At 41.7% G+C, this 18627-nt stretch overlaps 1 protein-coding gene across 1 annotated transcript in view; it reads left to right on the forward strand.

Annotated features, from left to right (window-relative positions):
- Window positions 1–18627, forward strand: part of GNA14 (G protein subunit alpha 14) — a 148076-nt gene that overhangs the window by 69551 nt on the left and 59898 nt on the right. The window contains exon 2 of the mRNA XM_036893479.2: window positions 12493–12677. Within this exon, the coding sequence (XP_036749374.1) occupies window positions 12493–12677 (185 nt within the window). The remainder of the gene's footprint in view (window positions 1–12492; window positions 12678–18627) is intronic.

Consider the following 18627-nt stretch of genomic DNA (forward strand, 5'->3'; position numbering starts at 1 on the left):
CTCAGGCCATCACATCCTAGCTTTGTCCTTACCTGCTTACAAACATCTATCTGTCCCTTGGTTACCCTTCAATCCCAGGGATGTGACATGTTCCCCCTTCAATCTCAGGTGACATGTTCCCCGTTAAAAGGCTGGAAGTGGGTTTGGGGCTGAATGGGCGCTGAAGTAAATGTCAGGGTCTCAAGTGCCCAGAACGTGGTCTTGAAGCTGGGGGAAGACATGGACCACAAGCGGACATGTGCCTCAGCCCTGTGGTCTTATCTTTCCCTTGGGTGGGGCGAGATGAAAGAGTGCCAGAATGAGGCATGTGATAGTTTGAAGCACCTTTGCCCAACTCTTAAGGAGCCCTAGAAGAGGGGGATAACTGGAGAATGTGCCTTTCGTTTTTCGCCAGCACACATTTGAATGTCTGTTCTTTGCAGGCTGTTAGGCTAGGTGTTGTGAGAGGTACAAAATACAAACCTGATTTTAATCTAGTCATGGAAGAGACAAAAGCCGAACTGAGAATAATTACAGAACAACTGACTAACAAGGGAAATGGTTAGCTCATAATTGTTGAGTGAGTTGAATTTTGGGTGAAGTGAGTAAAGTGATGGTCCTGGCTGGAGGAGGGGGTTGAGGGGCAGCCGTTGCTCAGGTCCCTAGGGTATTAGAGATCCTGGAGCTCAGGGCTGGCAGACCACGCTTCCAGACCTCCAGCAGATGCCATAAACATGTGAAGAGCAGAAGACGTGAATGTGCACACCTGGTATAAGCGACCTGGGCTGGAGATAGAATGTGGGAGAGTTTGTGTGGAACTAACAAATGTATACACCCTCAAAAGAAGTTCAAAGTAAAAGTGAAAAAGTTGAACAATGTACTGACCACATAAAATGGGAATGGGATCCTTGAGTCTAAAATTCTGGGATGGTTGCTGATGAAATTAAAGTGATGTGGCCACAATGATGCAGACACATACTTGCTCACTCACATTTACTCCTAATAAAGTAACTTTAGTTAAGGAAGTGCTTCCCATAAAAAACAAGTGTGAGGGGAAAGCCTGCAAAGAGAGAATTCTGCAATGTCCTAGAAGTGGTCTAGTGGTGGTAAAGACATGAGATGCCCTTGCCCCTTTCATGTTGGAAGTGTAAAAAGTTTGCTACATTTAGACCATGTGGAGGAATCCCCTATTCTTCCCATTTCTGTAAAATCGTACCCAGAATTATTATATCAAGTTTGTCTGAGTGTTGAGGCTGTGATCATCTTTCCCAAAATTCCCTGTCTGAATTGATAAGAGTGCCTCCCAATTTGTGACGGGCTGAGCATTTGTATGAGCTCAGTTGGAAATAGGGTCTTTGCAGATGTAATTTGATGTAAATGTAAATCAAATTAAGATATAGTCATACATCAGGGTGAGCCCTGAATCCAGTATGACCAGTGTGCTTAGAAGATGACTGAAATTTGGACACAGAGGAACAATGGCTACATGAAGACAGAGGTGCAGGTTGGAACTATGCTGCCACAGAAGAAGAAGAAGCATCAAGGATTGTAAGCAGCCACCAGAAGCTAGGAGACAGGCAAGGGGCAGGTTCTCCCTCAGAGCCTCTGGGAGAGAGTAAACTTCTCTTGTTTTAAGCCACCCAGCTTGTGTTACTTTGTTACAGCGGTCTGGAAAATGAATGCATTCTTCCTCACTTCCACATTATTAGGACTGTGACCAATTTCCTGGTCTGAAAGGTTATAATTCTTTTTTCTCACCTTGTCAAACAAATGCATTCAGTCTTCTGAACCCTTACATTCCCTTCTTCCTCTCCATTCAGAGAGTTATCACTCTTTATCACTTACCATAATTACCACAATACATGTTTGAATACTACTTTACAGAGTTAAAGTGATTTTAATTCTCCAACAGATGACAGTGGGAATGGTGTTATCCTGCCCACTTAATTGATGAGGAAACTGAAGTTCAGAGAGTTTTAATAATTTAAGGTCATCTCCAGCAAGGAGAAGCCCTTTAACTCCAAGAAAAAACACTCAACCCTAAAAGGAGCATCTTGCTATAATTATTTTGCCATATTGCCTTCTCCATTATTCCAAAGAAAGACCACAGAACTTGTCTCTGTCATTGGGTAAAAATGAGAATAATGTTCAAATCATTCTCCTTTGCTTCTCTATACCTTGGAGGACTTACCTTTGTTATTATCACAGCAAAGTCATCCCAGTGTTGACAGAAAAGAGAGAGTTTATCTGGCTCTTTTCTTACAACAACAGAATTTATTTTATGTGTTTAATTATAGCCTTAGAAGAGACATCAAGTTGGTTTTTACTGGAAAGATTTTTTTTTTCATAAGTCACTGGAGACATAATTAATACAGATAATAGCTATCCCATATTAAGATTTAGTTGAAATGACCCCTTCTGCATACATTTTTTCATTGTCTGTAACAAGGCGGCTAGTTGGGTTATATCGTTAAGCTGGTTTTATAGCAAGGTCATAAAGCACATCCTTCCACTAAAAGAAATATGTTCTCAACTCCCAGAGTTGTCTTACTGAAAAACTTTTTTTTTTCCTTAAGGTTGAGGTTTATGAAAAAGAAAAGCTGGTTGGTTATGAATTTTCTTATCTTGGGCTATATGTTTAAGCAGGGAATTGGAGTTTGTAATGCCAGAGGAGGCTATAAACTCTCCCAACCCCAGTATGGCAGAGTTATGCTAAGGATGACCATATACTTTATTGTCCAAACCAGGATGCTTTTGAGAAAGAAGAAGGATGCTATCCATAATTACCTCAGGACAACAGATGTAAAGTAGGGCTGGTCCTGGGCAACTGGAAGATATGGTCATCTGGGTTATTTCCACCCACCCTGGAGAGAGGAGTCCAGCCTCTGGAAACATCTCCCCATAAACAAAGAGCTTGATGGGTGGGGCTGGAGATTATTTTTTGTTATGAGTCAGATTGCCCCTTGGAAATTAAATATGTGTATTTAAGTAACTTTTTTGGATATTAAGAAATACATTGAAAGATTCTTATTCAAATGTTTTGGTCTTAGTTGTTCTGGAGGTTATGATTTTGGGGAGACTGAGGCTCCAAAAGGTCTTGGCCTGGAGGAAAGGAAAACCAGGAAGTTGGCCTTCTCCACTTGGATGGGGACTCGGGCCCAAGAATTAGTGCCCAGCCTAGGCACTGAACATATGCTCAGTAAATAATGATTGGACTATTCCAAGCACGTCCTAAATTGGATTGTGATGTTACCTGCTTCACAGCTGTAAACCAGAAATTTCTTTCAGAGAGTGAAACTGTAATGAAGACATTGGATGGAGACCCTAGAGTTGAGTAGGCACAGACTTGTTTGTTGATTTGGGGGATGAGAGGTGAATTAAAGTGAGAGAGCATATTTCATTTACGTTGGGAAAGGCCCCGCTGAATTAAATGGTAGGAAGTATTCCAAGGCTGTGATGAGAAGAGGAATGCTGAAAAAAGGTGGTGTCAGGTAATTCTTCAAATATTCAGACATTTATTGAGTACCTACTCCATGGCAGGTGTCCGAGATGCTGGGGTTGAAAGGTAGAATCATGACAAACACAATAATGCTATGTAAAGAAACAGTAGTAACAAGAAGAAATGAGTCTTTCTACCTGAAATTAATGGGAAAACTGATGCTGAAGCAGTGCGGGGGGGAGTTGACCAGTTTGGCCTGGGAATCAGCAGACCCACTGGAAGGGCAAAAATGACATGGCCTGAGTTTTAAGTGGCTGATGTAACCTTGCCAATATCTTGCTATTACTTTACCCATTTGTTCTTAAACTGGACCTTTCAAGGGTGAATTCACATATTTTGATCATAATAATGGGCTGAATAATGTCATATACCTATTTGTATATTTACCGAAATCTGGAGAAAATGAATTTCATATTCTGCCCACATGGTGAGAAGGACTTGAAGAGAACAGTTTCTAAACTTCCCCATCCAACATGGGTGATGGTGTGTCACACCTTTAAAGCCCTGCAGTTTCAGAATTCCTGTGTTTCCATTCTTAATCTGATCTTCTATTTAAAATTGCACTCATCGCTACTTTTGTTTTTTTGTTGGTTAACTTTTAATTTATTTTTATTTAAATTTATCTTTGGGGTTGGAGCTGAAGGACAGAAGAGTGAATGAGATGTTCTGTAGTTGCTGGTGTATCAGCAAAATTTTCAGTGTTTTAAAATGGTGACCTAGTCTTTTGTCTGCCTTTTTTGAGACTTAAACATTCCAAATCCACTGTCTTTTTTTGGAGCTTCTTTATTTTCCTTTGAGTATATTTTTGTCTTTGCTCTACTCTTTCTTCTCTTCTTTTATGGCATGAACAAAATCAAACTTTTGAACAAGTGTAACTTGTACAAGAACAAGTTCTGACTTTAGACTCATTCTTGTTAACTGTTCTAGTGTTATATTACTTCTCATATTCTTTCAAAGACTCAAAGGCCGAGAGTCTTACTGGTGATCTGGTGTAAAGATTGTTTGGCGAACATTTCTGCAAGAATGGGGGAGATGTCACTTTTTAGGAGGAGCAGTAAACTATGGAAATTTTTGAAACCATCTATGAAAATTCTTCCAATTTGTCTTTTTGGAAAGCAAAACAATTATGACTCAGTGTCATACAGCAGAAAGTGATCTCATGATTCTCCTTACAAGTGAAACGAGTTGTACTTCTAATGGAATCAGTAATATCTGAGCTGTAAGCCACAGAACTTATTTGAATAGTTTCTTCCCTATCCTTTTTGTGGTTTATTCATTTTTTGGGAAATTTGATACCCAGGACATTTTCCCTAACAAACTGTTTTGTCACTAACAAACATTTGATTATTAAGATTCTGTATATTTTCTTCCTTTTCCAGAATATTACAAAGATGAGCTAGGCACAGAATGAACAAAATCGTGTAACTCCTTTTGGAAGAGTTGGGTTTAGTGTCTGGCAAGCGACAAAGATATGTGGATCATGTGACTACATATAAGTGATGCATATCAACATGGACAACTGTTTCTTTTTTTATTGAAGTATAGTTGATACACAATCTTACATTGGCTTCAAGTATACAACACAGTGGTTCAACAGTTACTCACATTATTAAATCCTCACCCCCTCTAATGCATTACCGTAGGAAGATGAGACAACTGTTTCTTGACATAAGCTGTTAATACTAAGCTAAACACTTGTGTTGAATTTTTAAAGAATTCCACATTTATATACAAATTACAGGAATTTGGTTGTATAGATAAATAGCTCAAATTAATTTAGAGTAAAACTTAGCCTTGTCATCCCATTGCATTTGAAATTTTAAATGTACTTATGGCAAATAGGTGAGTACATTATTTTTGATACTTCAAACTAGGGGAACAATTATTCAAAAATTCTTTGTGATTAAAAATTGTTTGCATGATCATTTGGCTTTGCCTGACATAAGAACTATTTAGAAATCAAATTTGGACTTGAAAATACCTCCTTGATCAAAATGAGGCCCAACAGTGACAGAAAGTGGCAGAATATACTTGGAATTGTGGCTCTTCTTGGCTAGTCCCTAAGGGTGATTTTACAGATTACTGAAACAAAGACTATAAAATATACAAGAGCATCTTTTGAATTCTGCTGTATTGTTTTATTGTTTTTCTTCTTCTCCCCCTTAAATCTCAAACTGTCTATTGAGCCTCATCACTGAATTTCTTTCTTTCCATTTTGGTATCAAGAGCCTTGTATCCACCTCTGTTGTCAAGAGGGCAGCCATGACCCCTGTCTCCAGTGGTTTCCAGTTCCGAGGCAGAGGATCGCTGCTTCTCCTTTTCAGGTGAAAAACAGCACCTCCTCTCTGCAAGCACAGAAGCTGAGGAAGGTGACATGGTTGTGATGGTGCCATGGGGGCTGGGCAGAAGCAGGCAAGCCTGACTTGAATAATGAATCTTGATGATGCTTTAAAAATGTTTTCCCTCTGGAAATTGAAAAACAGAGCTCCTGCAGAGATAGTCTATTCATGCAGAAATGAAATTGGTACTTGGCCTGACAACCCATCAGCTAAAGTGAACACAGCCTGGAAACTTGAGCATTCCAGTCCCAGGGAATTCCATTAGCAAAGGTTCCCCTGGTGAGAGCCCTGGAGCAGGGATTCCCAGCCAGAGGATGGATTAGGTGCATCAGTACCCCCTGTCCCACTATCGCCCCCGACACAGACAACCGAGTGCTCATTCAAAATGCATATTCCCAGGGTCCTGCAAGGGCCAGTCAATTGAACTGAGGGGGCCTAAGGACCTGCATTTTAAAATTGTTGCCCTCAACCCCCGACCATTGCCTTCTGCTCTGTGCTTGGGTAATGTCTTTAGTTCTCGTTTGGGCTGCTATAACAAAATACCACAGACTGGGGGAGTTTATGAACAGCAGAAGTTTATTTCTCACCATTCCACAGGCTGGCTGGCAGAGATCAGGGGGCCAGCACGGCCTGGCCCTGGTCAGAGCTCTCTGGAGGGCTGCAGACTTCCATGTCCTCACTCAGTGGAATGGGCAAGGGGGCTCACCGGGGCCCTCTTGTTAGGGCCCTGATCCCATTCGTGAGGCTCCACCCTCATGCCCTGATAACTTCCCAGAGGCCCTCCTCATACCATTACCTAGGGCATTAGATTTCCAATATATGAATTCTAGGGGGAAACAAGCATTCTGATCATAACAATCAGACATCATGTGGAATTTTCCCCAGCCTTAGCCAGATTCTCTGAAAAATCTCAGTATCTTTAGCTAAGATGCCCCAGAATTGGAGTACACACATGTGCAGAAACTCCCACCGCCTGGGGTGGCTACTGCTCAAGGTCAGCCATGAGCGGGCAGGGCCCACACAGAGTCCCCACAAGTCAGGTGCTCTCTTTCGGGCAGCCCTCCTTGCTGCTGAGAACGGCTCAAAAAGGATCTTCATGACTCATCTGCCCCACTACCAGAAAGCATGAGACAGAACCTGAGCCTCCCCGTGTGGCTGGCACGGATCCCGCGTGTTCTCCCCAGAAAGACAAGCGACAGGGCGCCCAGTCCTCTGTGTGGTGGCGTTGTGCACTCAGAGACCCATCCAATCAGCCTCTAGTCTTCCCTTGGTCAAGCAAACCCCCTTCCTCTTGCATTCCAAAACTGGGATTGTCTGGTTGCTTCGCCAGTGAATTCCCACTCAAGAATAGTTATTAGGCTCCTACTGTGTGCTCTGATTTTTGAGAAACAAGGCCCTGTCCATGCAGTCAACCTCTGTTGGTCTCATGGATCATTTATACCAGTGGGCAGGGATGTGTCCGCATTTTTGTTCTGACTTACATTTTGAGCTGTTTGCATCATCTTCTATAAAACTGAGCTGAAGAAACAGTGACTTCTCACAGGTGGTTTCAGAAAACCTTGCAGACTGTTGGAGATGGCCCTGCGCATCTGAGATGCTTTATCAGCTCCTTGCTTCGGCTCTCAGGGAGCGGCCTGTACTAAAGACTGCAGGAAAACTTAAAACAATTGGCTCTCTGTTTAGATGTCCTTGGTCTATCACTTGGAAAGGATTTATTTCGCTTTGGCCTCTCTTCCCTCCTGGCTCCTAAAAAAGCAACTTTTTTTTCTTCCTCTATGAGCCTTTCTGTGTATTCAAAATTAAGCTGAAACTTGAATCTCATATTGCCTTCTCAAATCTCAAACAGAGGTTAGAATTTTAGTGTGAAGACATTTTGTTGGCCCCTTTTCAGTTTCGTGAGTTTTAAGCCTCCATTTTTTTGTATCTGGATGAGGTTCATGGGTAGAATTCCAGAAACCTCTAGAGCAAAAGAGGGGAAAGCTCCTTTAAAGAGGGAAAATAAAAGGGTAAATTTCACAAAAAGACAATAATTTGTATTGTTTCTCAGTGTGATACTCAGATCACTGGTGATAGACGATGTTTTTAGTTGGAATATTCTTGGAATCTTATTTTATTATAATATGCTTAATTGGCAAATGGTACTAGCTTTTCATTTATGACATTCACGTTTCAAGCTTTCAAAATGAGCTTATGTAAATAAAAATATTTTTGAATATTAAATCATCATACAGGTGGTATATGGATATGAAAAAAATTCACAAGATAGGTATACAAATGATGGCGTTTTGAGAAATAGTGGTTAAGTGACTGCCAGGAGCAAGCGTCTTTGTGGGAAAGCCTCCACCCATGGAAAGCAGGAAGCTGGTGGAGGTGAGCCTTCGCTTAAAATAGAAAACCAATTTTCTGTGTCTGCTGACTGTGCCAGAGCCAGAGTATATGCCAAAAAGATAAGCATGTTCAGTTTAACCACTTACTGAGGGTGTCTACCCAAGGAAGGGAACTAACTCATATTTAAGGGGCGGAGGGAGACAGAGGATCACCGGCAGAGCTTTGCAGTGAAGTTTGGTCTCCTGCCCGGAGGTCAGAGGGCAAGGAGTCAGACAGCGGGCCCTCTGGGGAATCTCTGTTACTGGCCAGATCACCTTACCTGCTGATTTTATTACAGGCAACAGTTGCAAAAGGATGATGATTAGCAAGAACCTCAAACAGAGCAGGCTCTTAATGAAATTTCAAAAGTACTTATAACCATTGTTGGTTTTATTTTCCAAATATGAACATGGTAAAGCAAAAATTAAATGGGGAAGAAAAGTTATTTCCCTTTTTTATATTTGAAACAGAATCTAGACGTGGGATTGCCATTTTATTCCTTTCCTCATCTGTTTTAATAGCATTGGGTCTAGGAGTGAAACCTCTCTGGGCTGTGGTCCCAGGCGCCCACCCCCCTCCTATGTAACCTCTGATTGAATCCCTTGGTAACGGGACACCAAAGTTCGCCTTCCAAGCAAAGGCATCCCCTGGGAACAAGAAGCTGCTCCTGGGAGAGGCTCATGTTGTCCTTCATTCTTGTAGTTACGCATGCCCCCACCAGCATGGTGATTTTGTCGGGGAGCTGGTCAGAAAGCCCTCACAGAGACATAAGAAACACAGCACAGTGGACCCATGCTTACCCAAACCACACCTTTGGGTAAGCATGGGTCCCGTTAGGTGGGGTGTAAAAGTGAAGTCCCCTAATTCTCCAATCACCGATTATTGTCATCTTAAAAATCACATACCTTAGGTTTTTCTTTTACTTGTGTAGAGTAAATGAATAATTGTACTTAATATCTGAGTGTTGAGTTTCTGCTTAGAACAGATGAGGAGACTCAGCTCCGACCCTTAGCTTGAGTTTCCTGGTGCCTGTGGTCTTGGTCACAGCTGTCACTGCAGAGACCCCCACCTCCCCCCGAGCCCTGCCCCCATCTGCTGCTGGAACCATCTCGTTTAGAGCAGAGCTCTGAAGGATTGAGATAAAGTCGCAAGTGTTGCCATCTCCATACCAGATGAAGACCATGCTGAAGCCGATAGGACAGTGTGACTTGGCCATTTATTTGGGGAAACACTCAGTGTAAAACTAGCGCATGGTGTTATCATGGAAGTGCACATACCAGCGCAGACCCAACACTTTCAAGCTGAGTGACCTTGGCCAAACTTTGACTTTGGATGAAGATTAAATAAACTATGTAATCTTCCTGGTTTTCAGCTTCCCTTCTGGAAAAGGATACTAACTGGGCTGTGTTGAGGCTTAAATGAGACTCGCCCACACTCTCTCCCCAACCCTGGGGAGGGGTGTGTGTCTCTTTCAGTCTCTCTTCTTTGCCTTTAAACTGTTCTTTTTGGCTCCATATTTGTGGTTTTCTTCAAATAAGCACAACCTAGAACTGAAGAATACTTTTAAATATTAGTGTTGATCAAATACATTCATATCTTCTTTTGTGTTGCTCTTTAAAAACACTTTTAACATTTTCTTTTTGAAATATTCCATGTCCAAAAGCAAAGTTCACTGACTTTATAAAAATGTGTGTTTGGGGCTGGTGGTGGGGTTGGCTTGTAAGTGAATGGCCTTTATAGCTGAGAAGATTCTCTGCTTTCATAGAAGTTTAGGCTGAGTCTTCAGTGATTTTTCTGACTTCAGGGCCAAAATCCCACATTGCCTTGAGATAGTTGTATAACCTCTGTTCACATCAGCTTTGTGGTGCATTGAATGTGGAAGTATTAATATTTGCTTGGGGTAAGGTAGCAGTGGACCAGAGGTCAACCCTGCTGGGGTGGCATGGAGGAAAGCATGGCAGCGTCCTGGATGGGAGGAGGCGCAGGGATCCGAAGATTCTGCAAGAGCCGAGCTCTAATCTCATCTGGCACTTTGTGCCAGGCTCAGACAGTACAGGGTCCTCACACAAGCCCTCACATTATCATGTAGGATCTGGGCAGCCAGATGGTGAAACAGCAGCCTCAGGGGCACCTGGCCTCATGGCAACCCTCTTTAGATAAGTCCTATCGTATGTTTATGCAGTTGTCCATGATATAAGACCAACGGAAGAAAAGTTCTCACATTTGTTCCATTCACTCTGGCATTGCGCCATTCTGAGAGGTGACTGTAGCAGGCACAGCGTTCATGGTACCCAGGTGAGTGACTCCCAAGCCCTACACTTACTGGGCTAAGTGGTTAGTGAAACACGTTGTCTGCGAACAAGCATGAGCAAAGGCTGCCAAAAAGGCAGGGCCTGAAAGGCATCCAGCATGGCTGGAGCCCAGAGCGTGGGGGGAGTGTGCTGCTGTGGTGGCCATAGCGAGGAGTTCCGTCTTTCCTCCTGATGGGAGTTTTGGAGCCAAGGATGGGGAGGCAGACAGGAAAGCAGGTTTGTGTCTTGGAAAGATCAATCTGAAGGAATGTTTTTTTCTTACAAGGAAAAGTTATATCAAATACTAACACTATCTAAATTGTCCACAAGGAAAAATTGAACAAGTCCCCTGAGTGGTTTTCAGAGCCCTTACAACAGGCCCTGCTTTGATGTTTGTAGTCTCACATCCCATAAACCCAAAGAGTTACAGGTTATAATCAAGCTAACAAACCAGTATCAATACATTCTATCCTCTTCCTATCACAAATATGTCTCTATAACTAAAATGTCAAAAAGAAGTGTACAGCTGTGGTTTTTATATGACTAAGAGGCGGGAAAGTATCAGAGATGATTGGCTTTGTAATTGCACTTTCTGCATGTTCTTTTGGGTCAATGAGATGTGGATGAATAATGAAGATTTTATAACGAAATCATTTCCTGTTCCGTAATTTTTTGCCTTCAGAGCAAAAGCACCATGTAGTAGTGTCTAATTAAGATTTTCATGTTATTTGTGTTCTTTTGACAGAAATACTGTTAGACCACTTTTCCTTTTTTACAACAGCTTTATCGAAATATAATTTGCACACCATACAATTCACCCATTTGGAATGCCTAAATTTTCTTGAGTGGTTTTAGTTCTGAGATAGTTTCTCAGGGATTTCAATTTGAAGAAAGTTTTCCCTGCTGAGGGCCTATCAATTTGAATTAACAAATTCTTAAAGCAGTATTTAGATTTGAAAATGAACCATAAATACAATATATGGTATATATGTTACCAACATGGTAATAGATCTCACACAATAAATTATTTATTTTATTGAGATATAATTGACATGTAGTATATTAGATTCAGGTGCAATAAATTATCCTTATCACATAAAATATTAGAAAATGTTTTAATTCCATCATATAGGTCTCTATCACTTCTGCAACTTGTAAACTGTCTTTTCAAGCAATATCCTAATCTGATGTTAAGGTAAAGCCCTGGTATCATATTTCATACGTGTTATGTCTGGATATCTATACAAATCTAAGAGTAGTAGGGATGATTTGATTTTAGAAAATGTTCCATGACTGCCATGTGCAAGTGTTACCAGTTGGAGGACCTCCTGAACTAGAAATTGGAATGTGAGCAGGTGCAAGAATGTACACATAGCATAGTGGGGCTGGTGGTTCATTCTTCAGAGAACAATTGTATCAATGTATCCAAAAGGAAGGAATTGACAAATTCAGGAGACTTTGCTCCTGCTCAGGTGTTCCTGCTGCTCAGCTCCTCCCTGCACTTGGAGGCAGCGTCTATCACTGCCCTGTGGGATTAGCAATGGCAAAACCCTTCAGTTGAAAGGTTCTGAAAAAATCTTTCAGACCCAGTTGCCCACTGTTAGAAGTACTTGGGGCAAGGAATGTGGGGGAGCAGTTCCTTGGTGTCTAAACAGACTTAGTCACAGAGCTGATGTTTAGGATTCCTCTGAGTGACAGACACTCATGTGTCCTTAATAAATTGTGTGTGTGTGTGTGTGTGTGTGTGTGAGAGAGAGAGAGAGAGAGAGAAAGAGAGAGAGAGAGAGAGAGACCCTTTTAAAATGCAGGGCACAGGGTAAGGGCCCCTCTGCCCAGGGTTTAGGATGGTACTGGCCTGCAGCCTGAAACTGCAGCGGCCTTGCACCAGCCCTGTCCAAGTCCGCCCCATCAACCTACTAATGGAGATACAGACCAGCACTTGCAGGAGGCGCTTCTTTCTCAGTGTGTTCCTTTTGAAGGTTACTGATTGCATTTATCACTTGTTTTGTCTTCTTAGGAACTGGTGAGAGTGGCAAAAGCACCTTTATCAAGCAAATGAGAATCATCCATGGATCTGGTTACAGTGATGAAGACAGAAAGGGGTTCACGAAGTTGGTCTACCAAAACATATTCACCGCCATGCAAGCCATGATCAAAGCCATGGACACCCTAAGGATACCGTATGTGTGTGAGCAGAATAAGGTAAAGCACTGGCGCCCCATTTGTGAATGCATGCTTTCCTACTCTGGTTAACATATGTCTTTGAACAAAAAGATTTACTGAGTGCTTTGGTCAGTGGCCCAGAGAAGCTCTTGAGCTCAGACTCCAGAGGAGTGTGATGAATTTAGTCAGCGTTGTGGTCTTATTTCTGCAGGAGTTTGATCGTGGGGGTAGTGTGGTGCTTCCCAGGGTGCAGGGATTCAGAAATGGGGGCAGTGATGTAGGTTGCTTTTTCCAGATGCTGAGAAAAGGAAGACATTTTTTTTTCAGCTAAGATAAGGCAGTTAATTTCTTCAGTAGACAAAAGTGGCCAACTTTTCTAAAATTTCTAGTCTTAGGAAATATTTTCATAAATGGCCTGCAGACTACTCAGCAAAATCAGTGGGTTTTGTTTGTTTGTTTACCTTGGGAGCTAGTACCTCTTAGGACCTAAGGGATGATTTATGAGAATGCTGCTTATGTCCCATCTGGCAATGGGCTCTCATAAAGTTATGGTATCAAGGTGGCATTTGCTTTCCTGTCACCACTGTTTAAGACCTTAGGAAAATTATGGGAGGAGGAGGCAAATAAAATTTTATATAGCATGTTAGAATGCAAATGCATAGAAAAAAGCTGTGTGTTCATTAAAAAGTCTGGATTACAAATAGAGTTCATTTTAAATAATTGATACTAAGGTACAACATGGCCTGATAATAAGGAGAAAAACACTAAGATAAATTTCTTGTGGATCTGTTAAAAAGAATATAACTGTTGAAATGCCAGAATTGCTTGGGGGTTTTTTTTTGTTTTTTTTTTAGCTTGGGGTTTTGTATGGGCCCCAAGGACAACTTTGTCATGAACCTGTGGCACCTGTATTCATATATATATTACCTTTATCTGATATACGAACAGTTTTAAAGCAATTAATCTACATTTTTTATTACTTGGTCCTTGGATTGCCTAGGAAAATACAGCATGCACCAAATTTGAGGCTTACCTTTGTGTTTTGTCTGCAGCCTCATGTCTTTACTACCATTTCCTGGCCTTCTTGAAGGAATGACTGAGTGTGTCCTGCTTCAGCCTTCTTGATATGCTGAAAAGCAGGTGTGCAAGGGAATTAGCCCTCAGTGGGTCTGGTGCCAGGTCATGTGGGAGGGGCCTCCTGAGCCACCAGGAGGTTCCAGCAGGGAGTGTGGTGATTCTTTACACAGTTTTCAGTGCATGTATTCTGTCTTTTTGAAAGTGTACAATTCCTTTTTAATCACTTACACAAGGTATTTCCAAAATTAGGCCATTGTTGGACATTTAGGTTTATTTCAGAGAAGAGGTATTTCAGGAACGTCCTTCTAATTTTTAGTTAATCTACTTTCCTCTTTTGTAGGGTGCGTTTTGCTTACTGGTCATATTGGGTGATGGGAGAAAGCTGGGAATTTGGGGATGGACTTGTAAGCAGACCTATTGGGATGTAAGGCTCGAGTGTAGGACAGTTCCGCTTACCTTGGGAACATGTGTTACCAATCAGATCAAGTAATCTAGGTCTCTGGGTTTCTGTTTTACTTTCCCTCAAGATCTTCTCGAGGCACCCTGAGTTTAAATTTTAAATAAAATGTTTTATGGGGTTTGGCAGTCCACCACTTTCCTCTTTTCTCTTGCTTCTAATTCTTTTTCATAAGGCTGTGCCCACTTGCCCACTAACCTGCATTAGTTTCCTGCGGCTGCTGTGACAAAGTACCTCCAACTGGGTGGCTTAAACAGAAATGCATCCTTTCACAGCCCGAAAGCTGCAAGTCTGAAGTCAAGGCTGATCATTTCCTACTGGTTCTCTCCTGCCTTCTGCTGGTGGCTGGCGGTCCTTCGTCCTTTGGATTATGGACATGTCCCTCCAGTCCCTGCCTCTGTCTTCACACGGAGTTCTCCCAGCGGCGTCTCTGTGTCCACACAGGGTTCTCCTCTCTGTGTCCAAATCTCTCTTCTTTTAAGGTTACCAGTCATTGGATTAGGGCCCACTCTATAGCCAGTGGGACCTCTTCATAATGTGATTACATATACAAAACCCCTATTTCCAAATAAAGTTGCTTCCTGAAGTTTCAGGTTAGCATGAACTTCAAGGGATCACTACTCAACCCAGTACAGTGAATCTGGGCCCTCTGCTTCCCCCAAAATTCATGTTTATCCTGTGTGCAAAATATGTTCACACCCTTTCAGTATCCCCAAAGTCTTAACCCATTCCAGTGTCAGCTCCGAGTCTCAAATCTATCTAAATGTCAACTCAAAAGGCCTCAGATCTCATCATTTAAGTCATCTAAGGCCTGGGTGAGACTCTGGATATGGCCCATCCTGGAGCAGAATTCCTGTCCGTCCCACAGACCTGGGAAACTAGGAAGCAATCGTACCTCCCGGCTCCTCCTCATTCGCTGTATCTGGCTCCATCCTCAATGCCTCTTTCTTTCGACTTCATGTACCTACTTCATTGCTTCATAAACTTCCTCTTATTCCTCAAACAGATGCCTGGAATAAACTCCATGCTGCAGTGGCTTGAGGAGAGGCAGAAGCTTGAATGGAAAGAACACTGGATTAGGTCCCAAAAATCTGGGCTCTGCTCATGGCTCCCCTGTGGATTTTGGGCAGGCATCAGCAAACTTGTTCTGTAAAGGGCCAGAGAATAAATATTTTGGGCTTTCAGGGCTATAGAGTCTCTGTCGCAACTATTCAGCTCTGCTGTTGTAGTGCCAAAGCAGCCAGAGGCAATGTGTAAATGAACAAGCTTGTAAACTCCATTTGTAAAAGCTATTCTTAACTCATGGGTCATACAAATACAGGCCATGAGTGGATTTAGTCTACGGGTTGCCCACCCTAGTCCTAGGAGACGTCATGTAACCTCTGTGGTCTTGCATTTCCCCATCTCTTAAATGCAGACAACACATGCTCTACTTCAGAAGCCAACATGAGCAAAAGGAAGGACTTTACAACAAATGGCACTTGAGAAGCAGAAGGTTATTATTATTGGGGCAAATTTAAAACCTAAAAATGGACTCATTGTTTCCTCTATTACTTGTTGAGGTCATTGTCACCCATTCCTTTTCTATTGTCTCTGAACAATTTTCTCTGTGGGCTAGTCCTGATTCCAAACTGCAGCTTGTAACAAAGTACCAGGTTTAGGTCATAAAATGACAAAAGGACAGGGGTGCCAGTAGTATTAAGTAAATAGTGGAAGAACCACCATACATGTTTTCTTTACAAAGTATTGTATCACTTGAAACAATGGATTAGTTCGGGCAGGGATGCACAAGACCTTAGTTAGCTCTCACCTGCACAGGGATGCACAATCTTCCCCCACCTCTTACTGCTGAGTATTTATTGCCATTATCTGATTTATTCAGAGCTGGGAACACTTTCTTGAAAGTATGTAGAAGGGAATTAAAAGTCATTTTAGAAAGTTTTATTTTAAGTGTTAGGGAGATTATTGCTCAGCTAGGTTACTGAAAATTTTTGCCTTTACTTGATGGGCTGCTTAGGAAAGGAAATTTATTAGAAATGTAGTTCAGCACTTGGTTTTTAACCAACATATTTTTTCAATTAAGATATAGCCTTGAAAATTATTTCCTTTACCTTGCCTACATTTTTTTTAAAGAAATGATTCATATATATTTGCTCACTCTGTTGATAAGCCTTAATTATCAGAATGCCTCTCGAGTATCGTATGAACATATATTAGAATTTATGACTTCTTGAATAAATATTACAAAGGCATTTGCTCAGTGGCAGGACTCTTAAACCTGAGTTAGCTTATAACTCATGTTTACTAGTGATGATTTCACTGAAGCCTGAAGAGCTTCATATTTTTTGCCGTTTGTAGTGTCTCCAACTTCAGAAATTCTCATTCTAGGCCTGTCCTGCAGTAAAGGAAGTATTTCTGATCTTCTTCAAGGTTCTGCAGAATCTGCATGGATGATTTAGATACAAAATTTCCTAAGGACAAAGGGCAGCCCTGCCTAACTTCTGAAAAGCCTTTTAGTTTTATATTCAGTGATCCTTAGAAAAAAGAGTAAGTTCTACAAGCTTTTTTACAGCTGACCTCAACTTCTTGCCTGCCCTCTGCTTATAGTAGCTCTTTACACTGGGGTCACATCATATTTGCATATGACTTCACACACTTCATTGCCAGGGCTCATCACAGAAACAAAAACAACATTTTGCAAAAGGAAAGTTAATAATTAAACAGTAAGAGGAGTATTTTGCCTGCCATTCCACTATGTTTCAAGAAGTGTGAGGTCTGCAGTGCCCTTCCTTCAGAGAGCATTGTACTTTTCTGTTGGAAACTTTTGCTGAATTCCAAGTTACAGGTGAGATGGTGGGCCACCTGGCCCACTGGAGCCCCTCAAATGGCTAACTTTTGGAGGTTGAATTGATTCACAAGGCCTCTGCTAATTCTCTTTGAAGTTTTGCAGGCCCTACCTCTGGGTAAATGGATGCCTTTGTCTCGTGGCTTGAGTCTCTGACCCTCTGAGACCCCCCTCTCCTGATTGCTGGGTTTATATAGGACAATAGGACATTTCAACCATGGCTCTCAGTCTTAGCTGCACATTGGGATCACCTAGGGAGCTTTGCTGTTGCCCAGCGTACCGCCCCCAGACTCAGAGCAAAGTATTATTCTTGGAATGCAGCCTGAGCTTTTGGAGCGACTCGAAGAAGCTTCCCAGGTGATTCTAATTAGGCAGCCAAGGTTGAGAGCTCTTGCTATATCTAACGTAACGTTATTTCAGGGTTTTCAGTTTGGATTCCACTTTCCCATCAACCTTTCCATAGCGAGAGGGAGACTTCTGATAATCTTTTCCATGGGATGACCTAATTAACCTTCACCCAGAAGCAAACCGAGTGGCTGTCACTGAGGATGTTTGTTGTGTTGCGCCCAGCAAGGCTGCCTTGATGAGATGAGGTGATGGTAGCCTTGACAGCACCGCCAGGTGACATTTTTTATTTCAGGGCAGGTTCTGTGTTTCCTTTGAGTCTTGCAGGGACCTAGCACAGCATCACGCTGAGAGCTTCTTGGGGTTGGATGGGGGTCAGGGGAGAAAAAGAAGCTGCATCTCCTCCTCAGGAAGTCAATTCCATGGTGCTTTCTTGCCCTCCTTTTCCTGCTCTAGTCACATAGAAATTATAATTTCTTTTTAACTGGTAAAGAATCAGCAATGCTGGTGATGTTGATACACTCCCAAGGAATGGATTTTGTTTATAATAAAAAATGTCTTACAGTTTTATATTGTGAGTAGAGACATTACATTAGGAAATTAAGTAGCTCTGTATTTTTACTCATCATGAGTAGATATTTTTATTTATTGAGATGGTAATTCACCAGATATAAAACATAAACATTAAATATCCAACTTCGCATTTAAGTGATGAAGTCTAGAATTTACGGGCAGGATCACAGGAGATTACATTTTTTAATACCAAAAAGGGCTTTGATGATGTCTTATACTTGGGTTTTTGTAACTATTCCAGCTTAACTTTTCATTCTCAGAAAGCAAGAGGCTAAAGCTCTAGAAGAGTCTATTAAAGACTCATGCAAAGAAAGCAGGCATAGTTAAGTAAAAATGGTCAATTTATATCACTCTTTATAGAAGAGTTTCTCAAGCCTTGAAATATTTTAAGACCCTCTTATTTTCTAATTTTTAAAACATCTGTTAAAATATATTTTTTAGTCCCATTTCCTCATTCAATTTGAAAAGTCAGATTCTGCAGAAGCCTCTGGGAACAGGGAGGCCGATGTTCAGACTTTGGCTGTGGCCCAGAGTTGCTGGTTCTCTGGCAAATGTTAAACTCGGGCTCTTTCTTCCCATGTCCTAGTGGATGTTAAAAATCGCATAGTTCATTTCTCCTTACTAAGAACTTGGAGTTCTGGATGGTGTCACAACAACAAATTCTCTACCAGAATCCTAGGCTGGAGTGTTTC

The sequence above is a fragment of the Manis pentadactyla genome, chromosome 3 (genome assembly GCF_030020395.1).
Source record: "Manis pentadactyla isolate mManPen7 chromosome 3, mManPen7.hap1, whole genome shotgun sequence".
Taxonomy (NCBI): Eukaryota; Metazoa; Chordata; class Mammalia; order Pholidota; family Manidae; genus Manis; species Manis pentadactyla.